This window comes from Pararge aegeria, chromosome 27 (assembly GCF_905163445.1).
Source record: "Pararge aegeria chromosome 27, ilParAegt1.1, whole genome shotgun sequence".
In the NCBI taxonomy this organism is placed as follows: Eukaryota; Metazoa; Arthropoda; class Insecta; order Lepidoptera; family Nymphalidae; genus Pararge; species Pararge aegeria.
The window spans coordinates 8,612,598-8,640,542 of NC_053206.1; the positions used below are offsets into that span (position 1 = coordinate 8,612,598).

At 40.3% G+C, this 27,945-nt stretch overlaps 1 protein-coding gene across 1 annotated transcript in view; it reads left to right on the forward strand.

The window, feature by feature from the left end:
- Positions 1 to 25,255, forward strand: part of LOC120635681 (Kv channel-interacting protein 4-like) — a 64,713-nt gene extending 39,458 nt beyond the window's left edge. Inside the window, exons 3-7 of the mRNA XM_039906779.1 lie at positions 15,212 to 15,348; positions 16,628 to 16,697; positions 19,266 to 19,336; positions 24,784 to 24,996; positions 25,089 to 25,255. Of these exons, the coding sequence (XP_039762713.1) occupies positions 15,212 to 15,348; positions 16,628 to 16,697; positions 19,266 to 19,336; positions 24,784 to 24,996; positions 25,089 to 25,199 (602 nt within the window). The 3' untranslated portion in view covers positions 25,200 to 25,255. The remainder of the gene's footprint in view (positions 1 to 15,211; positions 15,349 to 16,627; positions 16,698 to 19,265; positions 19,337 to 24,783; positions 24,997 to 25,088) is intronic.
- The last annotated feature ends 2,690 nt before the right edge of the window (positions 25,256 to 27,945 follow it).

The following is a 27,945-nucleotide window of genomic DNA, read 5'->3' on the forward strand; positions in this document are numbered from 1 at the left end:
TTCTGAAATGGGTTTTTATTTTCTCACAAGCCGCAATTATTTTTAATTTATCATTAAAATGTTAAGAAACACATCTCAGAGATTCCGCTCATAGCTGGAGTTTGCAATTAAAAAAAACTGAATTAATAAAAGATTATAGAGGTGGCGTGCAAATGAAGAGGCCTAAGTCCAGCAGTTAACTAGAATTGGCTGCAAAAATTCAAAATTCAAAATTCCTTTTTGTTCATCACGCAAACATTTTTTCCAGGAATCGAACCCACAGCCTTGGACTCAGAAAGCCACGTCGCTGCCCACTGCACCGATCGCCAATGTAGGGTATGGCAGTAGCATTAAACCTATATCCCAAATGGATTGTACACGACATCGTACTGGAACGCTTAATCGTTTGGTGGCACCCCTTTTTGATTGGATGGTATCTAGCCACGGCCGAAACCTCCCCTCAGAGCTTCCCCGGAAATAAGATCACATCGCTACGTTGTCGTGTTTTCATTCGTCATTATATTTAATTGCATAAAACGCACATAACTCTAAAATGTTACAGTTGCGTGCTGAGGATCGCATTCGGTTTCCACGAAATGTTCTATTCACTAGGCTATTGCACCTTTTCTCGTAATGTACCTTCGCAATATTCGTGCCGTAACAACATGGCGGGCAGGTGGGACGCCTGTGTGCATAATGCGAGGGGTGCGCGGCGCGGGGCAGTTGTAATCAGCAGAGTGACGCGGCCTTCCGATGCAATCACGTGGCAGCCACCGGGTCGAGAAATGTAATCATTTTGCAAGAGATCCGTTACATTATGCGTTATCTACACTAATTAAAAAAAACATATATTTATTGGTAACTAGCGACCCGCCCTGGCTTCGCACGGATGCAATGCGGACCCCAGCGGCAGTTTAGCGTGATTAATAATACAACTCCGTAGTCATAATCAGCATTATAGGACACGGGTCTCCTTCCACAATGAAAAGGGGTAGAGGCCGTAGTCCACCACGCAGGCCCAGTGCGGATTGGTGGACCCAACACGCCTTTGAGAACATTATGGTCGATTTTTTTATAATTTTTATTAGTGTTTTTACCTACACTTGGCGGACTTATCAATTTTATAAATTTTCGGAGCCGACAGGATTTGAACCTGCGACTCTCGGGCAATCGCGGCCTGAGCGCTTTCACCAATTAAGCTACGGCTCTCCTACCGTCGATGCCGAAATTAGTATATGCCTTTCACATCAGTCTTATTGCTACTGTAGCGTCATCTAGTAGGAAACGTTGCAGTTTCGATCTACTTGATAATTCCTCCAAGTGTAGGTAAAAAACACTAATAAAAATTATAAAAATATAAAAAGCAATGTATCATCTCTTGTTTCAAACGTGTCTCATTGTAATATGGACCTTTGAAAAATTACTACGTCCTACTAGATGACGCTACAGTAGCTATAAGACTGATGTGAAAGGCATATACTAATTTCGGCATGGACGGTAGGAGAGCCGTAGCTTAATTGGTGAAAGCGCTCAGGCCGCGATTGCCCGAGAGTCGCAGGTTTAAATCCTGTCGGTTCCGAAAATTTTGTATGTGCATTTTAAATTTATAAAATTATGAACGATGTTTTCCTTTACCGTTGAAGCAAGTGGAATTTTCTAAATCGCACATAACTTAAGAAAGTTAGAGGTGCGTGCTGGGATCCGAACTCGGCCCTCCGGAAGTGAAGTCGAGCTCCTACCCACTGGGCTATCACCACAACTCCATAGTACATTAATAAAATCTATCTCGTAAGGTTTAGCCAGCGTTTGCATTGTAAGCGCACACAAATATATTTGTTACGACCTCACATTACAAATCTTTGAATTCCTTGGCTTTCCTAGTGTTAAATGAGTAGTGTGCGTGTGTGCGTGTGCGTGTGCGTGTTACGTGCGTGCATTAATTATCACTTCAACCGATTCACGTCCACAGCTGGACATAGGACTCGTTTGATGTCGTCTGTCCACCTCGTTGGGGGCCAACCAACGCTACGTTTACCTGTGCGTCCATCGTCTCTGCGAGCTATGTTATTCTTTACTTATAGTTTATTTTTTTAACCTTAAAATTGTTATAATATGTAGATTTGATGAAACATAGGTTTAAAACAAACAAGCACCCTTTGTGACATCAGGAAGGACTTACCCTCTGTAACACAGGTTTTCCTTCCGCAGAGGTTAGGGCATTCATGTAACTTTTGTATTCATTGTTATTAGCCTGAATAAATGATTATTATTATTATACTCTATCATTTATTGATTTTCATTATTATCGATCATTGCCATTTCAGTTTCACCACTCGCTAAGTTATTTCGGTAACTCGAGTTCTTCTACGGACCTCGTAAAAATACGCTGGGTGACTCAGAGCCTTCTTATGAGGCCCAAACAATGTGACCACGTTTCAGATCCGTAAATTATCACTGGCAACACGCACCGTTCGGTCTGCAGGCACTGGGGGATTTTGGATGAAAAGATGTCACGAAGTTTCCCGAACGCTGCCCATCCGAAGTGGATTCGGCGGTATCATACTTATACATAATTATAAATATAATATATATTGCAAAAAAGAATTTCCATAGCATTTCAATAGCCGCGGGTTACTGGGTTAAGCAGGGAATCGTATTATGAAAAAACTTCATTTGCAAATTCTAATATAAATATCAAATGCCTTTAAATTTATTATTTAGCAGACTTATATTATATTAATTCACTTCAGCACTGCAGTTATAACATTCATTGAAGTTTACTGGCCGTGATACAAAACTAAAACATTAATTTCTGCATCTAGAATGCAGAATTTGAATTTTCTCCTTAAATTTATATTTAATTCATCAATAAATTCAAAATATCTTTAATCATGTAGGCCTATCACAGGCACTTATGAAGCGTTCATACATATACGAGTATGTTAACATAATTGTAAGGGGATGGTGATAACTTCGTTCGCCAACTTAAACCTAAAGCTACGAGGGTTTCAAACGCGCCCTGGTCTAAGAAGAGCCTACAACAAACTTGCCGGGTAATATATATTTCTTTGTAATCACCATCTCACAGTAAAATTATGTACGTTACGTTATTAGTATACGTTTAAGTAATCCTTAAAATTCGAATAGGATTTTTCTGAAAGCTTACTTTTATATAAACTTTGAACTTATTGAGAGACATCTCAAAGATTTCCTTGGGTAATTTGTTATAAAATAATATACAATTGCCCTTGAATGAATTAGCAATTTTATTTAGCCTAGTAAACTGTACAACGAGTATATAACAGTCCACTGAAGGCAACCCGACAGAAGGGTGCGGCCGTACTCAGCACGCTGGGCGGTCGAGTCTGTGATCGCAGTAGATGCTAGTACTAGCACAGAGCACGCTGTCCGCTCTTCCTTATATTCCCTGAGTCGCCTCGTACGATACCGGCGGGGAGTGTATTCTGATCTGGCGTCACCACACGGCACTTTTTAATTATTGCCAACAATAGTGTCGCCAGCCCGGTATTGTTTGTCCTCAGAACCCGTGTTCATTGGCAGGTAGTCATTAGCGGAGGCTTCTTTGTGTGCGCGGAGAGGAACGCAAATTATTTCTTAAAACGGACTTCTTAAGCTGAGTAAAAATTAAAATTCTTTTGTACAATTATGAAATCGGGCGGCCGTGAGAAAATATGGACTCCACGACCGACCGTTTTTAGAATTCCGTACCCAATATCTTACATTTAGGGTCGCAGCGGGGTGCAGAATAAAAATATGTTAAGACTAATATACATTTATTAGTCTAAGAACTACATTAATAATTATTCATAGTCAAAGTCAAATATTTCTTTATTCAAATAGGCACATACATGGCACTCTTGATTACATGTAAAGTATGACATAGAAGTGAGTTGACAAACGCGCCCTGGTCTAAGAGAAAGAAGAAGAAGCCCACAATAAACTTAGCCGGTTGTTATTTTTTTTTGTGTTATCAGTATCTCTCACTGTCATTTAAAACTATTAAAGAAGCAATCTGGTAGGAGCAATAATTTACACCCAAGCATAGATATTCTGTTATATAACAGCGTAGATGGGCCATAGTTACCAAATAAAAATTATTAAGTAAAACCTACTTGAGCCCCTCCCGACACGCCTGTCCCAGCACCACCGGAGTGCGCTATCCAGCTTACATGCGGATGTACTGGGGAGCGTGTTGACACGGCTCACTTGCCTATTAGCGATCGTTGCTGTCAAATGGCACTTTTGTATGTAAAAGTGAAGTTTAGATGTCACACATCCTTACAAACTTTCTAATATTAGTAATAAGAATCTCGGTTATGTGGGACTCGTTTAACCGAACTAAAAACCATGGCATGTTCCTCTCGTTGGCTTTATTGGACGTCCGGGGAACCCGTTGTACACTTCCCAGACGTCTACCAACAACCCCAACTGATTGCCAGGGCTACTACGCTAAGGAGGAGGGGATCAGGACAGCTTGACCCCCCCTCAGACAGTAGGGAGACTCATATAGGGACGTGTAGCTAGCCCAATAACTACCCGCCGCCTCCCAGGGCAAGCAGACGTGCGGCATATTACCGCCGTCTCCTTCCCCCCCGTTTACGCCGGAGCGGATGTACAGGATGTACAGCTTCTTCAGGCATCCGCTCCGCGGCCTCCTTCTGCGAGATAACTTCTTCGCAAAAGTCAAACACGGCTTCCCAAGATCTCTAGCTGCTCACCATGGCAAATACAACGCTGGGCAGCGAGAGGTCCCCGCCTATATTCCGGGACACCCGTGAAAAACCTTCGCTTCTCAATTTCCGAACCATGGTCAATTGTCACCTTTTAACCGAATGACTAATGTTTTTAACAACTAAAAAAACCTTGACATTGACATTTTTCATAACACTTTATTTAGCTTTAAGGCAAAACTATAATAATATATCTCTTATTTCTTTTATTCTTACTGTTTTTTAGCTTTTAATTTAATTATATTCGACCGGACTAACTACAACGTTGTGTACACCTGTAAGTGATAACTGTACTCGGACTATAAATTACAATCCTAAATTATTAATGATAATACAGTGTATCGTTGATACACCTAATGAAATATATAAATAAATTAGTAAGATCTTACAGCCGGCATATTTGTACAAGCCGTCGGACATTTTCATTTCCCGCTGGCATTATTCGTGCGGTCACATCGGCTAGCCAGTCACGTCACGTGACGGCGGCGTGACGCGTGACGCGTGACGTGACTCACATGCCGATGTAATGTGACGTCGCTAACGGATTCATTTGACACTGATCCCTATAAATTGTCATTGTTGGTTACAAACTCATTATAGTTTGTGTATGTGGTACGTGTGCTCATAGAACCAACTTTTATTGTGAATACTTTATTCATGTATTCGATCTGTATTATCTATACTAATATATAAATCTATAGAGTTTTTTACGGTTGTTCCGTTAAAACTATTAAACTATACATCCGATTGAATTGAAATTTTGCATCCATGTGGAGGATACATTGACTTAATGGATAGGCTAACTTTTTTATAAGTGTTAAATCTCCGAAGTGTATAGCGGTGGAGTTAATGCTTAGAAATAATCATAAAAAGCTAAATTTTGAATTTTAACTCTTTTTGACATGAAATTTGGACAGAATTTTTTTGGGCTTTGTTACGAGCAAACAAGAATGTATTGAATGAAGTTTAAATCACAAAATCGGTTACGGCGGTGCTAAGGAAAAAAAATGTAAATTTTATACTAAAATTCCCACAGACTTAAAATTTAATAAAAGTTTCATGTTTGTTAAATTAAGGTCCCTTACTATCAGATTTCGAAAAAATTTAGCTCTAGAGGAGATTGTGTTAAAATTATTTATCTTTATATGTATATTTCTTGTGTGCGTGTGTATGTCACTGAACTCCGCCTAAACGGCCGGACCGATTTGAATGAATTTTTCGGTATGCGTGTGGGTGGCACCCTGGATGGTTTAGATTCACAAATAAGCCCGGCAGATGGCGCTGGGGTCCGCTAGTATAATTATAATTGTTGATAACATCCTACAGGTTTTTTTATAGTAATAAATGATGGATAACCATAATTTGTTACATAAACAGAGGACCACATCCTATGAAATGACACCCTTCGGACTGGAACGCAGCTTAGCAGCTTAAATAGGCATGGGGGTAGTAGGGACTTCCCTGGACAAGCTTTGCCACAAAATGCTTTAATAGGTACTACTACTAAAACTTTAAGTGCCGAAGAGTCTATGTAAGATTTGCAGTCAATGATTGCAACTATCTATAATTTCCAAATAATACTGGTTGCCTCTAGAAGTAGGAGGGACATCTTTAGTGCTAAAACACATATCTATATATATAAAAATGTTATGTTTTTTGTGTACGCTTCAAAAACACAAAAAGTTCTGCAATGATCGGGCTGAAATTTTAGCATCAAGGATTGTTTTTATCCATTTTTCTCAACCATTCAATCACAATGTGCCACAGCGAAGCGATGCAGGGTACAGCTAGTAGTGATATAATATATTTAATAACAGTAATTATTGACGGATCAAGTAGATGTATTGAAACCATCCATTGTTATATTATAAATATAAAAGTGTGTTTGTTTGACAAAAGAAATCAATGGACTTGATTTTTAGCATAGAGTTAGTTGAAAGGATGGAAACTAACGTAGTGTAACGCAGACGTCAGCCAGCGCAACGACCACAGACTATAGATAGACAATTTGTCAAAGCCAAGCCAAGATGACAGTTTTTATCGGAAACCTATCAACAGCTCACTCAGGGTGTTGGACGAGAATAATGCATGCAGTGACGTCATAAGCGTTGCACTTACTGCGCAACCACATCATACGAGTTGTCGCAAATTGCTCAATTTAGTTCCGCGTTCGCTCTTCCACGATAGCATTTCCATTCCGAATCGCAGGTCTGGTAATGGCGCTATAATTGCACTTACTTAAGCGGCCTCCCCACAAGTGCTGGAGCCCTGGTACCTGCATAATTGGTATTCGCTTGAATTCGTACAGCGCAAACTTTTGTTCAATTTGAAGATTACTGTAATATCTCCAGCAGGGCTCACACAGGCAGGAGACAAAAGTTATATCCCCCAATTGTATCTCCTGACTGGGGATATTAGAAGTTCACCCCCGTTTATTATTACACATTTATTATTTGGATATTAAGTATTTCAACTTGTGCGTCAGTGCTCTGAGAGTTGACAAAACTGTGTAAATTTACTGTGATTTACTGTGAGATGGTGATAACAAAAAAAATTTTTTGGGGACTCTTCTTAGACCAGGGCGCGTTTGGAATCCTCGTAGCTTTAGGTTTAAGTTGGCAAACGAAGTTATCACCATCCCCTTACAGTTATGTAAACATATATGTATGAACGCTTCATAACTTTGATAGGCCTACATGAATAAAGAAAATTTGAATTTGAATTTGCTGTGGGAGAAAAAAAATTGTATCCATTCCCCGGAGAGATAATTGTCTCCCGCCCATGCTAGCCGTGCTAGTGTCTTATGTTCATTTTCTACATTCAATGTATTAAAAGCGTGTAACGTAGCGTTTTTAAAATTTGAAATGAAATACTTTACAATTTACGTTGTGATGCTGAATAATTCTGGCTTTGAATACTATTGCTTTTAAAACGTATGACGTTTCAACATTTTCCGCAAATAGCCAATTTTGCATCTTTGACTGGTTCGCTCAACGAATACGATTTTTAATAAGTGGAACGTCACCGCAGCCTTGTCAGTCACACGGCTGTCAAGGATCCGAGCAGCGCACTGTAAATAAATAAAATAAATAAATATACTACGACAGTACACACATCGCCATCTAGCCCCAAACTAAGCGTAGCTTGTGTTATGGGTACCTACTAAGATGAGTGATGAATATTTTTATGAATAATATACATAAATACTTATAATATACAGATAAACACCCAGACACTGAAAAACATTCATGTTCATCACACAAACATTTTCCAGTCGTGGGAATCGAACACACGGCCTTGGACTTAGAAAGCAGGGTCGCTGCCCACTGCGCTAATCGACCATCAAACTGTCAGACTGTATACTCTGTATGCGCTATTTATTTATTTATATTATATTTAAGCGGTAACAGCTTTATGGTCAAGGCTTCGGCCGCCCTTGTCGAAGGACTGAGTTCAATACCCGGCACGTATCTCTGAGGATTTATTTGCGTTTTAAACCGAATTAATAAAAGGAGACGTTATAAATTCGGTTAAAACAGTATACTTCATAATTGGTCCCATTTTCATCACCATTTCAAAATATATTAGAGGATGCCTGAAGAAATAGAGGAAAGTCCAGGTATCGGAGAAAACTATACACGGGAATACGTAGTATATGATATAAACCAAACAATTTTCTACATATTAGCTGGCAATTAAAGATGTTGCAGAAAATATTTGTTTCTTGCTTTGTAGTTGTATAACAAAGTCGGTATTCTGTCAATTTTTTTAAGATTAAACCAATTAAAGTATAGCTTGCTTCAACGGTCAAGGAAAAAATCGTTTGGAAACCTGCGTGCCTGAGAATCTTCATAATGTTCCCAAAGGCATGTGGAGCTTATACCATTGCGAGAGGAGAACCGTGCCCCGTAGAGGGCCAGTATTTAATGATGATGCAGTCGTTGAAACGAACTTGTCTATTCTGCGTATACATTCACAGTGTAATGTATTCACAGGATTTTGTTGTGGAGCAAAGCTGATAGCATCGATCGAAACTATATTAATTATTTACTTTGGTATCGAAGTATTCCAATTATGAAATTGACAGCTGTGTCAAAATGCAAATCCTGATAAATTAAGGCAAAGGTTGATAGTTACACAGCCATCTGTATCATATACACCAAACTCATTGTCTGATGCTCATCTTATCCTTGCTAATATTATAAAGGCGAGATTGTTGTCTTGTTGGTTCGTCCTTCTTTCAAACCCTAACTAAGCAACCAATGAATTTGATTTTTCGCAGAGAGTTAGTTGAAAGGACAGAGAGTTACAGAGGTTGCTTTTCATCCTGTGAAAAACCCGTGATAAACGTGAAAGAGCAATAATAAAGTATAAATATTATTACGGATTTATTTTTTATATAAGTAAATACTTTTTATCTGCATTAAAGGCATTGCTTCTGCAATTTTTATTTATATTTGTAGCCCTTTTATTATTTTCTGCATAAGTGTCTGTGATACACCTGCATGAATTAAGAATTTATCGTGATGGATTTTCCAAATAAGTTTCACTACAAAAATTTACTTGTTTCAATAATTAATTAAATATTGCAGCAAGATTTCGGAGTTGTAACCCTATTTAATCTCAATTGGAATATTGAGCTTGCTATACAATTGATGAATATTGTAATGACAAGGTTGTTTGGAAATATAGCCACTCTCAGCTCACGCAAGATAGAATAATGAATATTAAACTGCATAATGTTGACGTAGGAGGAACTGCCGAGTTGCTTGTCGGCTCCTTGTTGGAATAAATCAAACATCCAAGTCTGTGCCGCAGTGGGTACCGGCCAGCGACAGTTGTTAAGTAGACTACTGATTGTTATTCCACGCTGTCACTTTCGTATTCTTTCTATGTTTCACGGAGACAATCGTTTCTGTGCGGAGAATAGGCCTACCAAAAATTGTGACGTATATTATTAAATTGCATGTCAATTTGTATATTATAATCCTGCTATTACAATAGAAATTATAAATTACACCGTACAGATTGTCCTGCTTTTCGCGGAGTATAGCAAATCAAGGTTAATTTACTCTCCTGCCTTTCGAATAAATTTGTGCTTAAAATCAGTTCGATTGGTCGCTTAGCTAGGGCGTGAGGATACACATACAAACAAACAAACACACTTTTGCATTTATAATTTTAGTATGGATGCGAATATCAATTACATTTAAGTCGTAATATATAAACTAATTTTAACCGATAGGCGTATAAATCACAATAATTAAGAGAGAGATAAAGAAACAAGTTCATAAATGTGTCGGAGAGAATGAGACAATACATTACACATTTTGTATTTATTCCGATTTAAGTTACCATGGAAACTGCTAATATGTTGTATAATATTTTACGAGATTAAATATCTTTTAATGGTTGAGAAATTATAAACCTTACATTTATCGTAATACTTCTGATCTGAATCTCTCGTAGGCTACTTTTCTTAAGTGTCACTTCTGCCGTGCTAGAATTAATTGCGCAATATTTCTTTTTGTGTGATTTGTCAGTACCGTGTTTGCACACGAGAGTGCACCAGTTGAGCCGTCGGCGGAAGCTCACCAAGCGCTGAACAAACATCACAACGAGGCCGGACGTCTCGTGCGGACTACAGGCGTGAGAGACTCTCAGCACAAACGATGTCTCAACTGCTGCCACGATTACTCTAAACGCTGACGATTGCCATACACGTTGTTGCGTTGGGAAGTGAATTCAGTACCTTGTATTCAAATATATGTAATAAGTTTGCACGTATAGCCAGCGATGAAAATATTTATCACCAAAAATAATCTTCAAAGGCTAAATACAACCAATTTCGTGGACTCATTTATATCTTAAACGTATCGGAAACCTCTCCGGCGAGGCATAGTGCCCTTTGAAAGGCCGAACTAATTCAGTGCTCAGTTAATTATTTTTTAACCAGCTGTTTTTCTCGACATCTTCAACAATTATTTTAATAACAAATAGCTTTATAAAAGACACACATTCGCATACATAATATATGTATGGATTTTTATCAGGAGAGAAGTAGCATTTTACAACACTTTGTAACGACAAGTCTGTCTGTTTGTTGCGACTCTCGATACAGTCTGCCTTCCGGTTTGGAAGGCGGACTCTATATAGAGAAGAAACCGGCAAGGAATTTAGCAGATTGCTTTTTTCCAAAATCAGTTTACCGCTTAACAATGATTTTTCTGTCTTGTGAAAACGGCCTGAAACGAATTGCTTCATTTAAAAGCTGCTTGGAAGCACGCAGTAACCGAGATTCAGTTGCCTGCGATTTCGTCCGAGTTTATTACGGTTCTTTATAAATCCCGTGGGAACCAGTCGTGCTCCTGGGACTAAAAGTAGTCTAAGTGACTCTCCGTCCTTTCATAAAGCAAGTTGATTGGTTCTTTTAGAAAGTCTCCACAACAAAAGAAACAAGTATGTAACTCTATTTAAGAGGCAGACTTGCGCTTAGTCAGGATGTGAAGGACAAACAGACAAATACGCTTCCACATTTATAATCATCATATCAACCCATTACCGGCACACTACAGGGCACGGGTCTCCTCCCACAATGAGAAAGGGTTCATGCCGTAGTCCACCACCACGCTGGCCCAGTGCGGATAGGTGGACTTCACACACCTTTGAGAACATTATGGAGATCTCTCAGGCATGCATGCACGATGTTGCAAGTGAGATTTTCATTGCTTAAAACGCACATAACTTAGAAAGTGAGAGGTGCTGCTTGGATTCAAACTCGAAATAAAGTCGAAGTCCTACCCGCTGGGCTATCACCGCAGTATACTTTCCGGACACGAGTTGACGCCTCATTAAAAAAAGCTATCACTTTATGACGTTCAAAGTCATCTCCAAAGCGGAGTCAATGTCAAAAGAGCGCCCCAACATATACCCCCCCCCCCCCCCCCCTTGCGCGTCTGTCGGTGTGTGCGCTGAAGCGCCGCCGCGACGTGACAAATGCACTGCTTGAGGCTTTTTTGAGCTCAAGCTGCAAGCGGGAGCGGGAAAATAATTTAAAAACTAATTTTATTTTTGTAACAGTAATGTTAAACAAGCAAAATGTGTATCGACTTGAAATATAGTTAACAGGGCAAAGAGTAACAAAGGCTAATTTTTATCCCAGGAAAACTATCAGTTCTGACGGGATTTGTAAAAACAGTTATGAACCTGGACGTAAAACGCGGGGCACTGCGGCGTTTATAAATATGTGAAATTGTGTTTGTTTGTGCAACCAATCAACTACATTTGCGGTATAGATGTTGAAAGAACGTAGAGTAACATGGGCTACATTTGGTAATGGAGTAACATTCAATTTCCAAGTATTCTTACTCCAAATATCGTTCTTCCTTCACGTCCCAACAAAGCAACGACTGGAGGGCACTCTATAATTGATACTTGGCCAGTGCGATTAAAGAAATCTCTACATCTGATTAATTGATTCCCTCGCTCACCTCTCATGCCTTAGCCCTCCTCAGCGAGCCCGCATGTTGCCGCTCGCAGAACAACGTTATCAAACCTCCTCCCCCTCCACCGCCCTGTCACGTGTCAAGTGCCGCTACAGGTACCCGCTTTGTAAAGAGTTAAATTTTGATAGTGATCCTTATTAACATTCTAAGCTCATGTAGACTACATGAAGCTGAATCTTGATGGTGATTCAATTTAAATCCCAGATGATGTTCCAAAAAGTATGTATAAGAGTAGTGTAATAACGTGTAACAGAGCAGCTGCTAAATTATGGGCTATAGTCGCTATGACCTCGGGTTCTATTCCAGGCAACATAATTTAAGAAGCTATCACCATACCTGTTATTGTGTAGTGACAACGTGTATGAACATTTCAGAAGTGGCGTGGTTGCTGGTGTCATAACAGGCTCATGAGGCTAATTCCTACTCCAGAGGTTGATGGACACGGGGCGTCACGTTGCAGGACATTCTCCCTGCATCTGCTCTGCGGCCATCTGCCTGTCAATTATAACTAAAAAAAAAGACGCAAAGGCATTCCAGGTCTTTGCGAACTGCCCACGGTTTACAAAGGAACGACCTCTCACGTGGGAGTGGGAAGAGGGTGGCCGCGGATTAGATCCCCGGCAGAATTAGAATTAGAATTTATAATTCCTGAGTTTTCTCTGGTCTGGTCTGATGGCATCGGCCGTGACTAGTTACCACCCTACCGGCAAAGACGTGCCCGGCAATTGAAATCCGAACCAATCGTTGGTTTTGACGTCTGGTGAGCTGGCGCTTCTTGAGTCCAAAGGCTAAGTCTAGCAATCCAAAAGGGGCAATAGCTCCAGCATATTGGGTACCGTGCCCATAAGTGAACAGTTAGATTGCTTAATTTTTTTGTAAATATTATTTAAAGTCGCAGCGGGGTGCAGAATAAAAAGATGTTAAGACTAATATACATTTATTAGTCTATGTATTACATTTATAACTTTTATAATATTAGATTGTTATTAAATTCCACAGTTTTGATACCTTAATTTTCTGACATTTTGTATATAATGGAAAAATAATGTTATAATTAAGGTTTTGTTGTTAATTATAATATGCATGTCATAGAATGGCAGATTGTAGCACGGAACTTGTTATTTTTTGTTATAAGATCAAATTTGTTAACCTGCAATCACGCAAAAAAAGATTTGAAGGTTAAAACTAGACTTATTAACTAAGCTCGGCCGATTTGTGGCACGAGCTCCCTAGCTTTGGTCTTAAAATTAATTCCATAGAAGGCGTGGTAAAAAGATATCGCATCACGATTCAAAGCCTCCGGAATTCGCTGCGCTGACGTAACTTGAACATGATACGATACGGCCGCTACTTGGTTAGCGGGCATACTATGGCTATCCCCTGGGCATGCCTACGTAACAAGTTTGTAATTATTATTATTTCTGTCTAAATATTGTTCTTTTAATGTTTCATGTGACCCGTTAAAAATAAAGTTGACTGGTTTCCTGGTTAGGGAGTGGACAAATAAACAACACAGTCGCTTTTATAATATTAGTAAGCGTTACCTTCCTCCCCGCTCGCCTCTCATGCCTCGTCCCGTCGCTCGTCGAGGCCTCATGTATGCAGCTCGCAGAACAAAGTCAACAAACGTCCCCGCTCCGGGCGCGATGAACGCTCTGCGAACAGTTACTGTCGCAGCTGACCTTTTGATCCCGCCAGTTGTTACGGTTTACTTTTATGAGACGTTATAAGCTTTTATTTAACTTGAAACGTTCGTACGACTATCGCACTGTTTGCGCAATTGTAAGTTACGTGTTTGACTACGGATAACGCGTTCCTGAATAAAAGGCAATTAATTTTTTCCTGTCTTTAATATATAAATAAACAAATAAATATACTACGACAATACACACAACGCCATCTAGCCCCAAAGTAGGCTTGTGTTATGGGTACTAAGATGAGTGATGAATATTTTAATAAATAATATCCAAAAATACTTATAATATATAGACAAACACCCAGACACTGAGAAACACTTATGTTCATCACACGAACATTTTCCAGTTGTGGGAATCGAACACACGGCTTGGACTCAGAAAGCAAGGTCGCTGCCCACTGCGCCAGTCGGCCGTCAAACAAATTAGGTTAGTTGAAGGAGACCAGTGACACTACCAAGTTAAAAAAGTTCTTACGGTGTTTTTCTATAATTGTTAACATTATCTTAAAACTAAAGCGAGGAGGGTTCCAAACGCGGCCAGCTCTAAGAATCAAACAAACAAAAAGCAAAGACAGATGATTGGCGCAGTGGGCAGCGAGTTCTTTCTGAGTCCAAGGCCGTAGAATTCCCACAACTGGAAAATGTCATCAATGTTTTTTAGTGTCATAATATAAGTATTTATGTACATTATTCATCAGGCAACTTATTACCCATAACATAAGCTACGCCTACTTTGGGGCTAGATGATGTGTGCATTGTCGTAGTATATTTAGTTATATATAAAAAATTGGTTGTCTGTAAAGTCGGCTTACTGACGATAGTTGAACGTGACAACGTCGTAAGAAAATACTGATGGAATGGTTGCATTTTTCAAAAGAAAATTTTAATTTTATTTGTTTGATAGATATTATCGTTGCTATAAACAATTGACACCACATTCACTTTTCACTGCACTTCATCTTTGCCGAAAACATGTAAATGTATTATTGTATAGAAGCTGTCCACGCGGACGCATCGCTCACTCAAGTAGGAGAGAGATAGATGACGAACGCGGAGGCCGACTGTGCCTCTTTGTCGCTCGTTCCGCGCTCTCGCTTGCACTTCAAACCTTGAATGGAACGCCTCAGCGAGGTAACGCCGCATGCGTTATGTTTTTTCGTGCGTGCAGCCGACTCCATCGAATTATAAGACGTTGTCACGTCAAAAAGCAACAAACTTACTACTTGGACGGGTAAATCTATCAGAAGTGTTGTCCGGTTCTGACGGCGTGTCTGTTGCAGAGGACGACTGCGACGACGCGGGCTCCAACATCTGGTGCCCCGGCGCGCGCTACCGCCCCGAGCCGCCCGAGGCGCTGGCGCGCGCGTCGCACTTCACGCCGCACGAGATCAAGCTGATGTACCGCGGGTTCAAGCAGGTACGTGCACGCATGCGAAGTGTCATGTCTGTGCTCTCCGCCGTTGAGGATTTCCTAGTCGGAAGACAATCCTGAGTAGATGTCGCAGCCATTTCATCAACGACGTGGTTTCGCTAGGCGGTTTCGTGTACGTGGTATGACGCATAGGCCATTTTCCGTTCGTTCCGTATTTGCCTGCCGCCTTGTCAGTAAAATAAACACGAAAATGGTATTACATATAAGGAATAGAATTTTGTTGCGTCTAGATCGGGGTATGTAGCCGTAAAAGAGCATCATGCGATTTTCCGTGACGCCGTACAATTTTACCGCCATGGCGTGCCAATACAGCTCCACATAAAATAATAGGTACATCAATTACGAAAATTAATTATTTTATTACAATGCAATTTTCAAAGAGAAATAAGTAGTGCAGTTTAAAGCGATGACAACAAAGCATGTTTCCGCAACAGTGTAATGTTTGACTTGATCCCAAGCACCCTTGGCGGCCGGCGAGTGGGCTCGCAAGTGGCCCGAACCCCCAATGATTAATTAGTTAGTTTTGATTATAAGCGGCAATACCCTAATGGCCTCACTTTCCGAGAGAACGAGTTCGATAAAAAGAAAACCAAATACAAACCAACGCTGCAGTTTTTAACGTAAATTCTCACAAATAGGCCTCGGGACCAAAATAGACTAGGATTCAGAGCCGAAAAGTTTTATACTCTAGAGTCTGGAGCATAAATGCAGTTTAAGTTTAATTAGACGAAGCTTTAAGGATTACTTAAAGAGCATATGAAGTAAAATTGTTTTCAATTTTGCATAGTTCTATTTCTGGTGAAGCGTGAATTGTCTGTTAAACTAAAATTAATAATCATTTATTTGCCATTAATTTTTCATAAGTAAGTAGGCCATAAAATGGTAAGCGATGACGCAACCTAACATGGGTCTAACTTGATTTGAAGATGGAAGGGCTTTCCAGCCCTTTGCGGTGCGTATTAGAAAAAAAGGATAGCGCTTCGTACGTTTTAATGGTATATCAACTACGTAACGGTGCAAATATTTTCGGTGCCTCGCAGAAAGGACATGGTTTAACCAAATCGAACTGAGCACACTCTCCGAAATGTATCTTGTAGAATACTGCTAGAACCTTGCGTCGGTGTTCGAGACTTTGAAGACTACAACGTCGTTGCCAATGAGCCTCCTAGCTCGTTCTATACCGAACTAAACTCTTAGTGTGCAGTTCGATTTATGGAAAAGCAATTATATAAATACGGTAACAATGTGCTAAATTGTGTTTCAGGAGTGCCCCACCGGCGTTGTCGACGAGGAAGCTTTCAAGAATATATTCTCCCAGTTCTTCCCCCTGGGAGGTGAGTTTGTATCTATTTATATCCTTAGTATACTTTGCTGCAGCTAGTCAAAGCGAGTAGTCACTTTCCGAACATCATCAACCCATTACCGCGCCACTACGGGCCTCCTCCCACAATAAGAAGGGTTAAAGCCGCAGTCCACCACGCTGGCCCAGTGCGGATTGGTGGACTTACAAGCCTTAGAGAACATTATGGAGAACTCTCAGGCATGCAGGTTTCCTCACGATGTTTTCCTTCCCCGTGAGCAAGTGATATTTTAATTACTTAAAACGCTCATAACAATATATATCTACAGAAAGTTATACTAATTCCCAACCCCACAGTTGGGTTGCAAATCGAACTCGGTCCCCCGAAAGTGAAGTGGAGCTTCTACCCACTGGGCCATCAACGCTTCATATTTTTCGGTATCACTTTCAGATTTAAGCAATAATTGCTCCTACTAATCTTAATATATATAAATCTCCTGCCACGATGTTTGTCCGCGATGGACTCCTACACTACTTAACCGATTTTAAATTGAATTGGCACACCGTGAGCAGTCTGCTCCAACTTAAGAGATAGGATAGCTTAGATCTTTAATTATAGTCGCAATTTTATTTTATTGCAAATTATTTGTCTATAATTAATTGCCAGTCACATGTTATATATATATATATATATATGTGTATATATACTACTATACTCATTTAAGGCTTAGCGATACTGAATACTATAAAAACCAAATCAAACGCATACGAAGTCGCGGGCAACAGCTAGTATAGTATAATTTTCTTTCTTATGAACTCATGAATGACCCGATTTTAGTTGAATCAATAAATACTTTATTTCTATATAGTTTTCAAGTCTGAGCAATAAATACACTGTGCAGATAAAAGTTTTAGTAATTTTTTAAAGAGTAAATATCTTCTACCTTTAAATAATTGCACAGAAATATAAATTATACTGAAAATGAATATGAACTCCGTATTAAAAACGAATACTGCATTTCTCCAACTACAGAGGGGTAATGTTTCTAACAGTAAACGTATTTGTGAAGCCTCTATTCGGCCGATTTTGATAATTTGGGTCTCGTTGGCTTCCTCTCAGCGATCCAAATTTTCGTGGATCTGTGTCGTCACAATATATTCAATATAATTTCAATATGCCAGTGCAAAATAACTTTGTTCTGATGTTTATTTTGTATACTTCAAAATAAATTTTGAGTGAAATTTTTCGAGTTTTGTATTAAATGAAAAGCCTCAACGTGTAAATATATATTACTTGTTTGTGAATGGATACATATCCATTCGTCAATCACGAAATAAGTAATAAATAAAGTAAAAGTTTCCAACTTTTCCAATCTGAAACCAGATCCGGATCAGAAATCGGAATAGATCAGACCAGATCGAAATATATTTTTTGTAGAAATTAAAAAAAGTTTTAATTACTGATTTAATGACAAAAATTTTAACTAAGTAGTCTCTCAATTTCTACTTATTCGGGTTTCAGTTTTGGAACTTGCTTTTCATGCATTTTATTATATTTAGTCTCGTCATATGCATTGAGGTCAAAAAGTTCCTTTCCTTCGCATGCAGTCGGGTAAAACCCCTCTAGTACTTGAAAGAGCCGCTTATATCTGACGCGACACAATTTAATTAAAACAAAACACCTAAATAAAAACCGCATTCTTACAACTTCATTACAAAGTTTAAGTGCACAACGTTAAACGCCATAGGATTGGAGTCTTTAACGAGTTAAAAATAAGATTCAGTTTTGCTTGCGCTCTTGTTCATTAATTTAAAAGGAAAGGTAACTTTGTAAGGCCATAAGTCGTAACGCTGTAGAGGCTGAATGTTTTGTAAAGAGATATAATTTTCTGCTATCAAGAAATAAGCGGGGTACATTATTATAAACTGAGGCAAATCTCAACAATAGCCTGCTTATTTACTACTAGCTGTTGCCCGTCGGTTTCGTTCGTGTTCATTGGGTTCCTTTGTGTGTGCGTGTGTGGATATTCTAAGGTATATGTATGCTAATGTAAAACTGACACACAAATGCAACAATTGATAAATTTAAAAAAAACGAACTTCGATTATAACGTTTACACCAACAATTAGACAGTTAGTACATTTTCGTATAAATGAAGGTTGAAAACTGTGTATTTATTACACCGGCTTTCAGGCGCGAACCCTTGTTAGACTTTAATCTTCTCTTCGATGCAAAGTACTCGAACACACTTCCAATCGCAGGTCGGTCAACTCACTTCTCATTCTATTGTGAAACTAAAATGAAAGGTGATAGCCTAGTGGACTTCGACTTTACTTTCGGTTGGCTTGGGTCTAACCCCGGCACGTTTGAAGCAGTTTAACATTATCATTTGTGATACACGTGAGGAAACTTGCATGTCTGAGAGCTCTCCATAACGTTCTCGAAGTCGTGTGAAGTCCACCAATACGCACTGGGCCAGCGTTGTGGACTACGGCTAAGCCCTTCTCATTGGGAGGAGGTCAATGTCCTGTAGTAGTCGGTAATGGGTGGATTTGATGATGACGATGAAACTAAAGTAATGTATGAAATGTTTATTCTCAGACGCATCGCAGTACGCGCACTTCGTGTTCAACACAGTTAAACACAAGCAGCGTGGGAAGCTCAACTTTGAGGTGAGACTATACCTAGCAATATCGCAACATCAACTTTGACGGGAGACTATACCTAGCAATATCGCAACATCAACTTTGAGGTGAGACTATACCTAGCAATATCGCAACATCAACTTTGACGGGAGACTATACCTAGCAATATCGCAACATAGACTTTGAGGTGAGACTATACCTAGCAATATCGCAACATCAACTTTGACGGGAGACTATACCTAGCAATATCGCAACATCAACTTTGAGGTGAGACTATACCTAGCAATATCGCAACATCAACTTTGAGGTGAGACTATACCTAGCAATATCGCAACATCAACTTTGACGGGAGACTATACCTAGCAATATCGCAACATCAACTTTGACGGGAGACTATACCTAGCAATATCGCAACATCAACTTTGAGGTGAGACTATACCTAGCAATATCGCAACATCAACTTCGACGGGAGACTATACCTAGCAATATCGCAACATCAACTTTGACGGGAGACTATACCTAGCAATATCGCAACATCAACTTTGACGGGAGACTATACCTAGCAATATCGCAACATCAACTTTGAGGTGAGACTATACCTAGCAATATCGCAACATCAACTTTGACGGGAGACTGCATACTGACATCAAATTCAGCCAGCACAGATAACAAAATGCCTTAGTGAGAAGCAGCCTCGAATACGCGAGTACTATCTGGAATCCTGCTTACTGCGTGCACTCGCAGCGCCTTGAAAGTATACAGCGCGCTTTCACTCGGCACCTGGCTTTTTATGTCAGTGGCCTTTCACACAGACAGCCATATAATCAGCGATTGGCAGTGTTTAAAATGACATCTCTTCGTAACAGGCGGGATATTCTTGATCTGTGTTTTTTACATAAAATATTACAAAACAAAATTAAATGTAACAACCTTCTCAATCATATATCTCTGACTGTCCCGCGCCGGTACACCAGAAGTTGCAAATCCACAATTTTTTTTCATATACCATTTACTAAATCCCTTCTCGGAAAACAAGCGCCTATTATACGTATTTGTGCGAAATACAACGATTTATCTAAAAAGATACCTAGCATCGATATCTTCCACGACTCACCCACAGCTTTTAGAAAAAAACTCACCGAACACTTATCGGTGAGTTAAATTTTGTGTTCAATTTTTTTTTTTTTTTTTGCAAATTAAGTTTATATGACGCTTTGTCAATGCTATGTGCACTTGTCATTGACGTGCATATCAGTCCATGTGTTTGTGTGTGTGCTATGTTTAAAAAACGTGTAATATGCATGTTGTTAGTGCTCTTAAATAAATAAATAAATAAACAAAATAACCTTATTAAGGTTAAATATAATTCCAATTAGTAAACACACAATAATAATTACCAACTAAAAGTACACGCCGACAGTGAGATGGCGTCTGAAAGGAAACTCACTTCAAACGCTTAAACCATAAGATTACTTCTTTAAAGTTATGTTAGCTTTGAGAACGTATGATATTATATTATGTATGTATCTATTTGTCTATAATATGTGAATGTACCTGCATTACGCATTTATTTACAAATTACATCGAAACATCATTATATATTAAAAAGTATTTAACCCAGATTTTGCTGGCAGTCAAACAGCTAAATCTTTACATGGAGTTATTAACATTTCACAACTAGTGCCGCCATCTATTGAAACGAAGCTACAAGTTCTTACAAAACTATAATCTTACTTATTTATTACAAGTAAGTTATTGGCAATTAAATTACATTAAAAACATTAATAAAATGATGATAAAATTTGGGTTAGATCTGAATGGCAATCAGACATAAAATTCATTAGGAGTATTTTATCCCTGATATTGCCATCTGTTGTTACAGCGTAGAACTATCTCACAAAGAGTAATAGTTATTTAAATAAATTTACCAAAGCCAACATCAAACCATTTGACTTGAAAGAATTAGGTTTTACGTTACGAAATAAGTTGCGAGTTAAAATCTATACTTGTAATAAAACTGTAACTGGAAGATTACTGTACATTTAATATATTTTGAAAATTTTGATCGGGGGATGCTTTAAAATCGATACTGAGTCCAAAACAGATTTTTATTTTATTTTTGTCTGTCCGTCTGTCTGTCTGTCTGTCTGTCTGTCTGTATGTCTGTCTGTCTGTCTGTATGTCTGTCCGTCTGTCTGTCTGTCTGTCCGGGCATCACGTGAAAACTAATGAACTGATTTTAATACAATTTGGTATAGTGGTAGCTGTTATTCCGGGTCAACATATAGGCTACTTTTTATCCCCATAAACAAAAAGTTTCCTTCGGGAAATGGAATGAAAGTTTTTATGAATTTTACTTCATAGCTCCGTTAAATTTGAACCAATTTAAATAATTTAAAAAGGTATTTGCAGGTATAATTAAAAAATAATATTTATAAAACTATTTATTTCGATAAGGATTAATATCATGATAAGAATGTCAACATCTTACAATATTATATCAGTGTTTTGAAAGAAAAATTATAAAAAAAATAATTATTGTAACTTAACCATAACAGTTACACATATAGCCTCGCGGTTTCTTTTATAGATAATCACGGTTACTTTAAACATATTTATCGCTTAGAGGTTGCGACGGGTATAGAAACGCAAAAAGCAAGAAAAATGCAGCGGGCCGCCCGGCCGCGAATAACATTGTTTGGAAATAAAACAGTTAGCGCTGCAATTCATTTCTAGGTTTTTTTTACATATTAAACCCTCTTATAACCGATTCAGAGTCAAATAAAGTTGTTCAAATAAATGTCGCACAGCATCCGCGTCGACATATATATTTTCTTTTTTATTACTTATATTAGTTTTGAACTCGTCTCAGTTTTTGTACGGGATCCCTTAACAAATGGCATATTTATCGATAAGGTGGTACTTAACTAGCCGCGGCCAAAGCATCCCACGAGACCAGATCAGAGGAAACACAGAAGTTATAAATTCCCTGCCAGGGATATTACCTAAAATACCAGCTGCCACCACTGCGTCAGAGAGGTCCTCGACTTTGTAAGAATTCAAAGGGTTCCTGTATCATTAGCAATACTTGCTCAATAATAAACAATATTACTGCACATATTTTTCATGGTAACGATGCTTTATTGCGACCAATAAACATATTTAACGTCCACCGGGTCGTATAGTGGCTGTATATCAGCTATATAAGACGTATTCGGTCACCCATAAAACCTCTTCAATGCCTTATCGAATTCCCATTTTAGTTTTATGATCTCACCGATCTCACCTCTCTCATGAGAGGGGGCGAATAAAATGGGAGGGGATGGACTGAATGCTGCCGGTAGTAGCAGCTGTTATTTGTGGAATCCCATAAGCAGGCTTATCTGAATGAAGTCATTTTGTGTTTATTTTGCTAGATGCCCAGCGACCTGCGAGCCGCCTACGATACGACATTAATTTAAAGCAGGGCTGGAAAACAGTCAAAATTCGAACTGGTTTCAGAATCATTTAAGTTAAAACCAATATCATATCATAAAAACCAATACTCGAAAAAATTAACATTTATTAATCTGTACAGAGGAGAAATCGCTTGGGATGATCAAGCGATGAGAATTCATATAGTCCCCTAAAAACTGTTATTAATTCCAAACCGGTAAAGAATATTTTTACCGTTTAATAATTCAAAATTTACCCGGTTAATTGTTGGGTCCGATTGAAAGTTGCAATTTTGTTTCGCTCTTCGTGTACTTGTTTTCTAAAGTTATGTTTTTTTAAACCATCCAACTTTGGCGAACAAGAGAAAAATTAAATAGTTTGTGCCATTTTCCAGTTCTTGAGACACACGCACGGTAATTTATTTCGCGCGTCTCGCTCCAACACCAAAGTGATTTAAAAAAAAAATTACAAACTCCAAAGGAATCGCCGAAATTATAATAACGTAGGAACCTTCAAAAGTAACCGATACTTCTGCTTCTGAACATCTTAATGTTCAGTTAAAATGATTACTGTAAGCCCAATTAAAACTTTTAATGCGATACGCAGCGAAATAAAATAATTAGATTTTGAACCCACTAAATGGAAACTTTCCTTGCGGCTGATTCACAAAAGTAATATTTGCTGAATTATGCTCTTAATGTTAATTACAATAAAGATTTGAATTTTAATTAAGGATGATATGTGATATGTGTGTGTATTTTTTTTAATTATTTCAAACTATATTGTCAATTATTCGTTTACCGGAAACGGATGAATGTGATGAATACTATACCAGCAAATTTGTGAACAAGAAATATGACCGTTATATATTTACGGACAATTTTATCCCATCATTATATTTCTTATAGAAATTCTCGTTAATTTAATTCTCCAGTTTTGGAACCTAAAAAATAATAATACATTGAACCATTTTAAGAATAGGAGTGGTATAGTTTGCTGTTAAATATACAAACGTTATAGATTTTATTTTAAAATACTTGAAGAAATGAGCAAATTTTAAGTCAGTCTGAATATCCGTTTCAATTTGACAGTAATCCTTCTCTTTTTCAATAATACATAATCAAGCAACAACATAACTTCACGCGAAACGGAACTTGCCTAATTAATAGTAAGTTTTCACTAAAAAAACTGTTGGAGCTCTGTTCCGTGTCGTAATCACGATGTTAAAGGCGGGAGCGTTGCGACGCGAGTGCCATCGCTTTTTTGCTTTTTTCGGAAGGACACTTGCCGATAACCTCCTAAGGGGTTGCTACGGCGTCACCGGGGGAGTGGGGCGAGCGCGAAAGCTCGCCATGAGAAGAGCCCCAGGGCTCGACGACATCGGGGGGAGTATGGGAGACGTCGACCCGAGGGTGCCTCCTGCGAGGACTCGGACCTCGGCTCGGTTCAACGTTAATCTGACTGTTGGTGGACTTTGGACTAATCATTGTTTAGTCCGAACGCCCCCGTGACCGTGGTAAGGATCCACGTCCGGATGACGTCAGAAATCGGGGCCCTCGTCTTCGCCGGCGAAGACGCTGTGAATGTTGCGTGTGTGTGTGTTGTTGGGACACGTTGTCGGTAGTTATTTTGTCGTCAGGGTCGTCAAGGACATGCTTCGGACGTCGCCGCTTTGGTTCGACGTCGGGGACGGGGGTATAAGTGGACGCCTCGACCACTAGGGGGTTGGGGTGTCGGACTGCATTTTCAAAGTAGGTCTTTGATAATGTTTTCATGTACTGGGCTATGGTGGGAAGATCGAGGTCTCGGTGGAGATCTACGTTGCGCATGTACCACGGACTGTCCGTGGTCATACGCATAAATTTGTTCTGCAGGACTTGAAAGCTCCTGTAGGAGCTGTGAGGGCGATGGGCGAATACGACGCTGGCGTATGTCATAATGGGACGTATGCACGTTTTATACAAGGTTACCTTGTGACGGAGGGAGAGTGCCATCGCGCATCGGGCGTCGCGTTATATAGCCGAGCGTGCGTTGCGCAGGAGTTCCTGGGCACGCTGTCGGCGCTGGGGCGCGGCTCGCGGCAGGAGAAGCTGTCGTGGGTGTTCGCGCTGTACGACGCGGACGGCGACGGCCGCATCTCGCGCGCGGAGATGCTGGCTGTGGTGCGCGCCGTGTACGAGCTGCTGGGCCGCGCCGCCGCGCCGCCCGTGCCGCCGCGCGCCGCGGAGGACCACGTCGACCGCATCTTCCACGTGAGTGACACCCGCCCGCTCACACCACACGTGAGGAGTGGCCGCTGGTCGTATAATGTGTTACTGCCATATTCATGTATTACTGATTGCAGCTGATGGACACCAACGCCGACGGCGTGGTGACGCCGGACGAGCTGGCGCGCTGGTGCGCGCGCGACCCCGCCCTGCTGGGCTCGCTGGACACGCTGGACACGGTGTTGTGATCCTGCGCCTCGCCGGCCCGCGCCGCGCCCGGGGACGCCAGCCAGCCCTGCTCGCAATCTTGCTCCACCGACCTCGACATCTGCTCCCCCCACCCGTGCAGAAGCGACCCCCACAAATCGTGCCCAACGACCCTCGAACCATTGCACGCGTGTTCCAGAAACTTCGAGCCTCACAAGTCCTGCTCGTCGTCCCTGGATCCCCACACGTGTTCCACCACCCTGGATCTGCTCAAGTCGCAATCGAGCAAGACCATCGATAGATCAGCTACGGATGTTTCGGTGACGAGGTCAGACGCGACGTCGGTCAGGTCCACGCCCAAGTCGTCGGTGTCGGACGTGGGCCGGGAGCGCGCGGACGCCGGGGCGGAGCGGTCGGCCAGCAAGTCGTCGGTGACGAGCGGGCGGCTGGTGGCCAGCATCCGGCCGTCCCCCAAGGGGGTGGCCGTGCCCGTCAGCCCGGGCCGCGGGCGCCCGCCGCCGCCGCCGCCTAGGAGCGCTCGCCAGTGAGTAACACTAAACAGTTGCCAAAACCGATATCAGCCACGGTGGTCAATCCCTGGAGATATTTTTAAACTACGCGGTTGCCCAATTCTCATAGTCTGATGGGACGGTGGCTCCAACCGGACTGGAAAATGATAAAGATCACTTCGATGATCACACCGACAGCTTCACGTGCTTCGAGCCAACATTATATATCACCGCTAATTTCCAAACTCCGGGCTGGAACTAAGGCCGCAATCTCTGACTGATCGGAAGTAACCAATGATATCAGATCTACTCTTATATTGCCTGACCATTTCTAAACAACGGGTGCACTTGTGAGCGCTGTGGTCATACGAGTGACAGGTCCCGGGTGGATTTCCTTAGAGCTAACCTTGTTTAGCTCCATCACAGCTGTAATTCGTAATTGTGCATTATCTTGACACTTTTTCACCACCGTCGTGTGTTGTATGACTTATAACATTGCAAGTTCGATCTACTGCCAAGTTTTATTATGATCCTTTGAAAATCATATCGAAGCTGCAATTGTTGCTAATAGATGGCACTACAGTCACCATAAGGCTAATACAAAATGCTTATTCTAATTTCGTATGAGAATCGTAACCTAGGGGTACAGCGATCAGACCGCGGTTGCCAGAGAATCGAATTAATGTATAAAAATTGATTTACTCCAAGTGTTGGAAATTCACTAGAATAAAAATGACAAAACCAGTATAATATTAGTATAGATTAAAATGAAATGTTTTGTGCCAGGAGTGGCGAGAGTGCCCCCCCTCGCGCCGCACCCCCGCCACCCGCGCGCCGCGCCGACTCGCACACGCATGTTGTAAGTACACAAACACACAGTCACACCCTGAGGACCGCCGTGGCACACAATCTGTACGACGTATAGGTCATCATTTCTTTAAAACGAGTTAAAGCATATTTAGTAATAACTTTTTTATAATAGGTGTCCTGGTAATCTCGTTTTGCTAATACTCTTGTTTTATAAGTTTGATTCACACACACACACACATTCTCGCCATAGTAAACAGCCCTCTGCAAAACAGGTTTTCCTAGCACAGAGGATAGGTCATTCAAATCTACAAGTCTCAAGTGTACGGGAGCTATGGTGGTACGCTCGACCTTAACAATAAGAAGATCTTCCTCCGAGCGGGTGATCGTGCTCGGGGACCGAGCTCCGAACATTCATCTTTGGATGTTGTATATATTGTGAACACTTCGCTAGCGCGATGCAGGATTTTGTGGCGCCATCTAGATCTGTAATGTGGAGACCGCTACATTAAGCTTTAATAAATGATTATTATTATCATTAGATGATATTTAATTATTATTCTTATAATTATACTGATTAGCCACTTTCAGGTGTATCAAGGAATATTTGGCTGCTGCATAATGCTCTTCAAAGCTTGCGGTCTCGCATCATATCTACACTACTCATTTAACCGGTCCTTCTGATACTTATTCCGCCAGTTGGTAGTTTTTTTTAATATGAGACAACCCTATAGGTAATAAGTAAAGTACGCAATTTTAATGTTTTGCATCTTTTTATATATTTCTAGTTTCAATGCACAAATGTTTCAGTCTTTTTGACTGAAACATTTGTGCAACAACCAATAATAAAATGGTTGAACGTAGACTACGGTTATATAAGGCAAGGCTAGGCTTTGAACACATAAAAAAAGGGAAAAGTAAAAAGCACTAGTGCGATAAAACGCAACTTTCCGCACTATACACCGCCACGAATAGTATCACTGGTAGATCGAATATAGTTGACCGATGACAATCATTTATGGAAGTTCTCCCTCTGATGCCAGGTGGCGGAGGAGTCATCCCGGAAAGCGAAGCGACGCACGAGCCGCACCTCCCCGCCGCACCCGCTATGAACAACCGACCGTGACACTACAGCGATAGGGATCAAAATCGAATGTGCTTTAAACCCGCGAGTTGCTACGTTGTGACTTTACACGTGATAATAATACGATAATCTATTCTTAAGCTGATCGCACACCGTAGTGTGACACGGCGGACCGCACGCGGCAGATATGCTCCTGACATTAATAATCGATCCAATCTGAATTTTTTCAGATCTAAGAGATTCTTTAGATTGTCGATTGAATTGAAGAATGATTGGTATCCTAATCTTGCTCTGCTTTGTAGATAAGGAGAGCTCTATTCAATTTAATCTGCCATTTGTAGATTTGGATAACTTTATTAATATCGTTAAGATTCAAAATACTTTAAC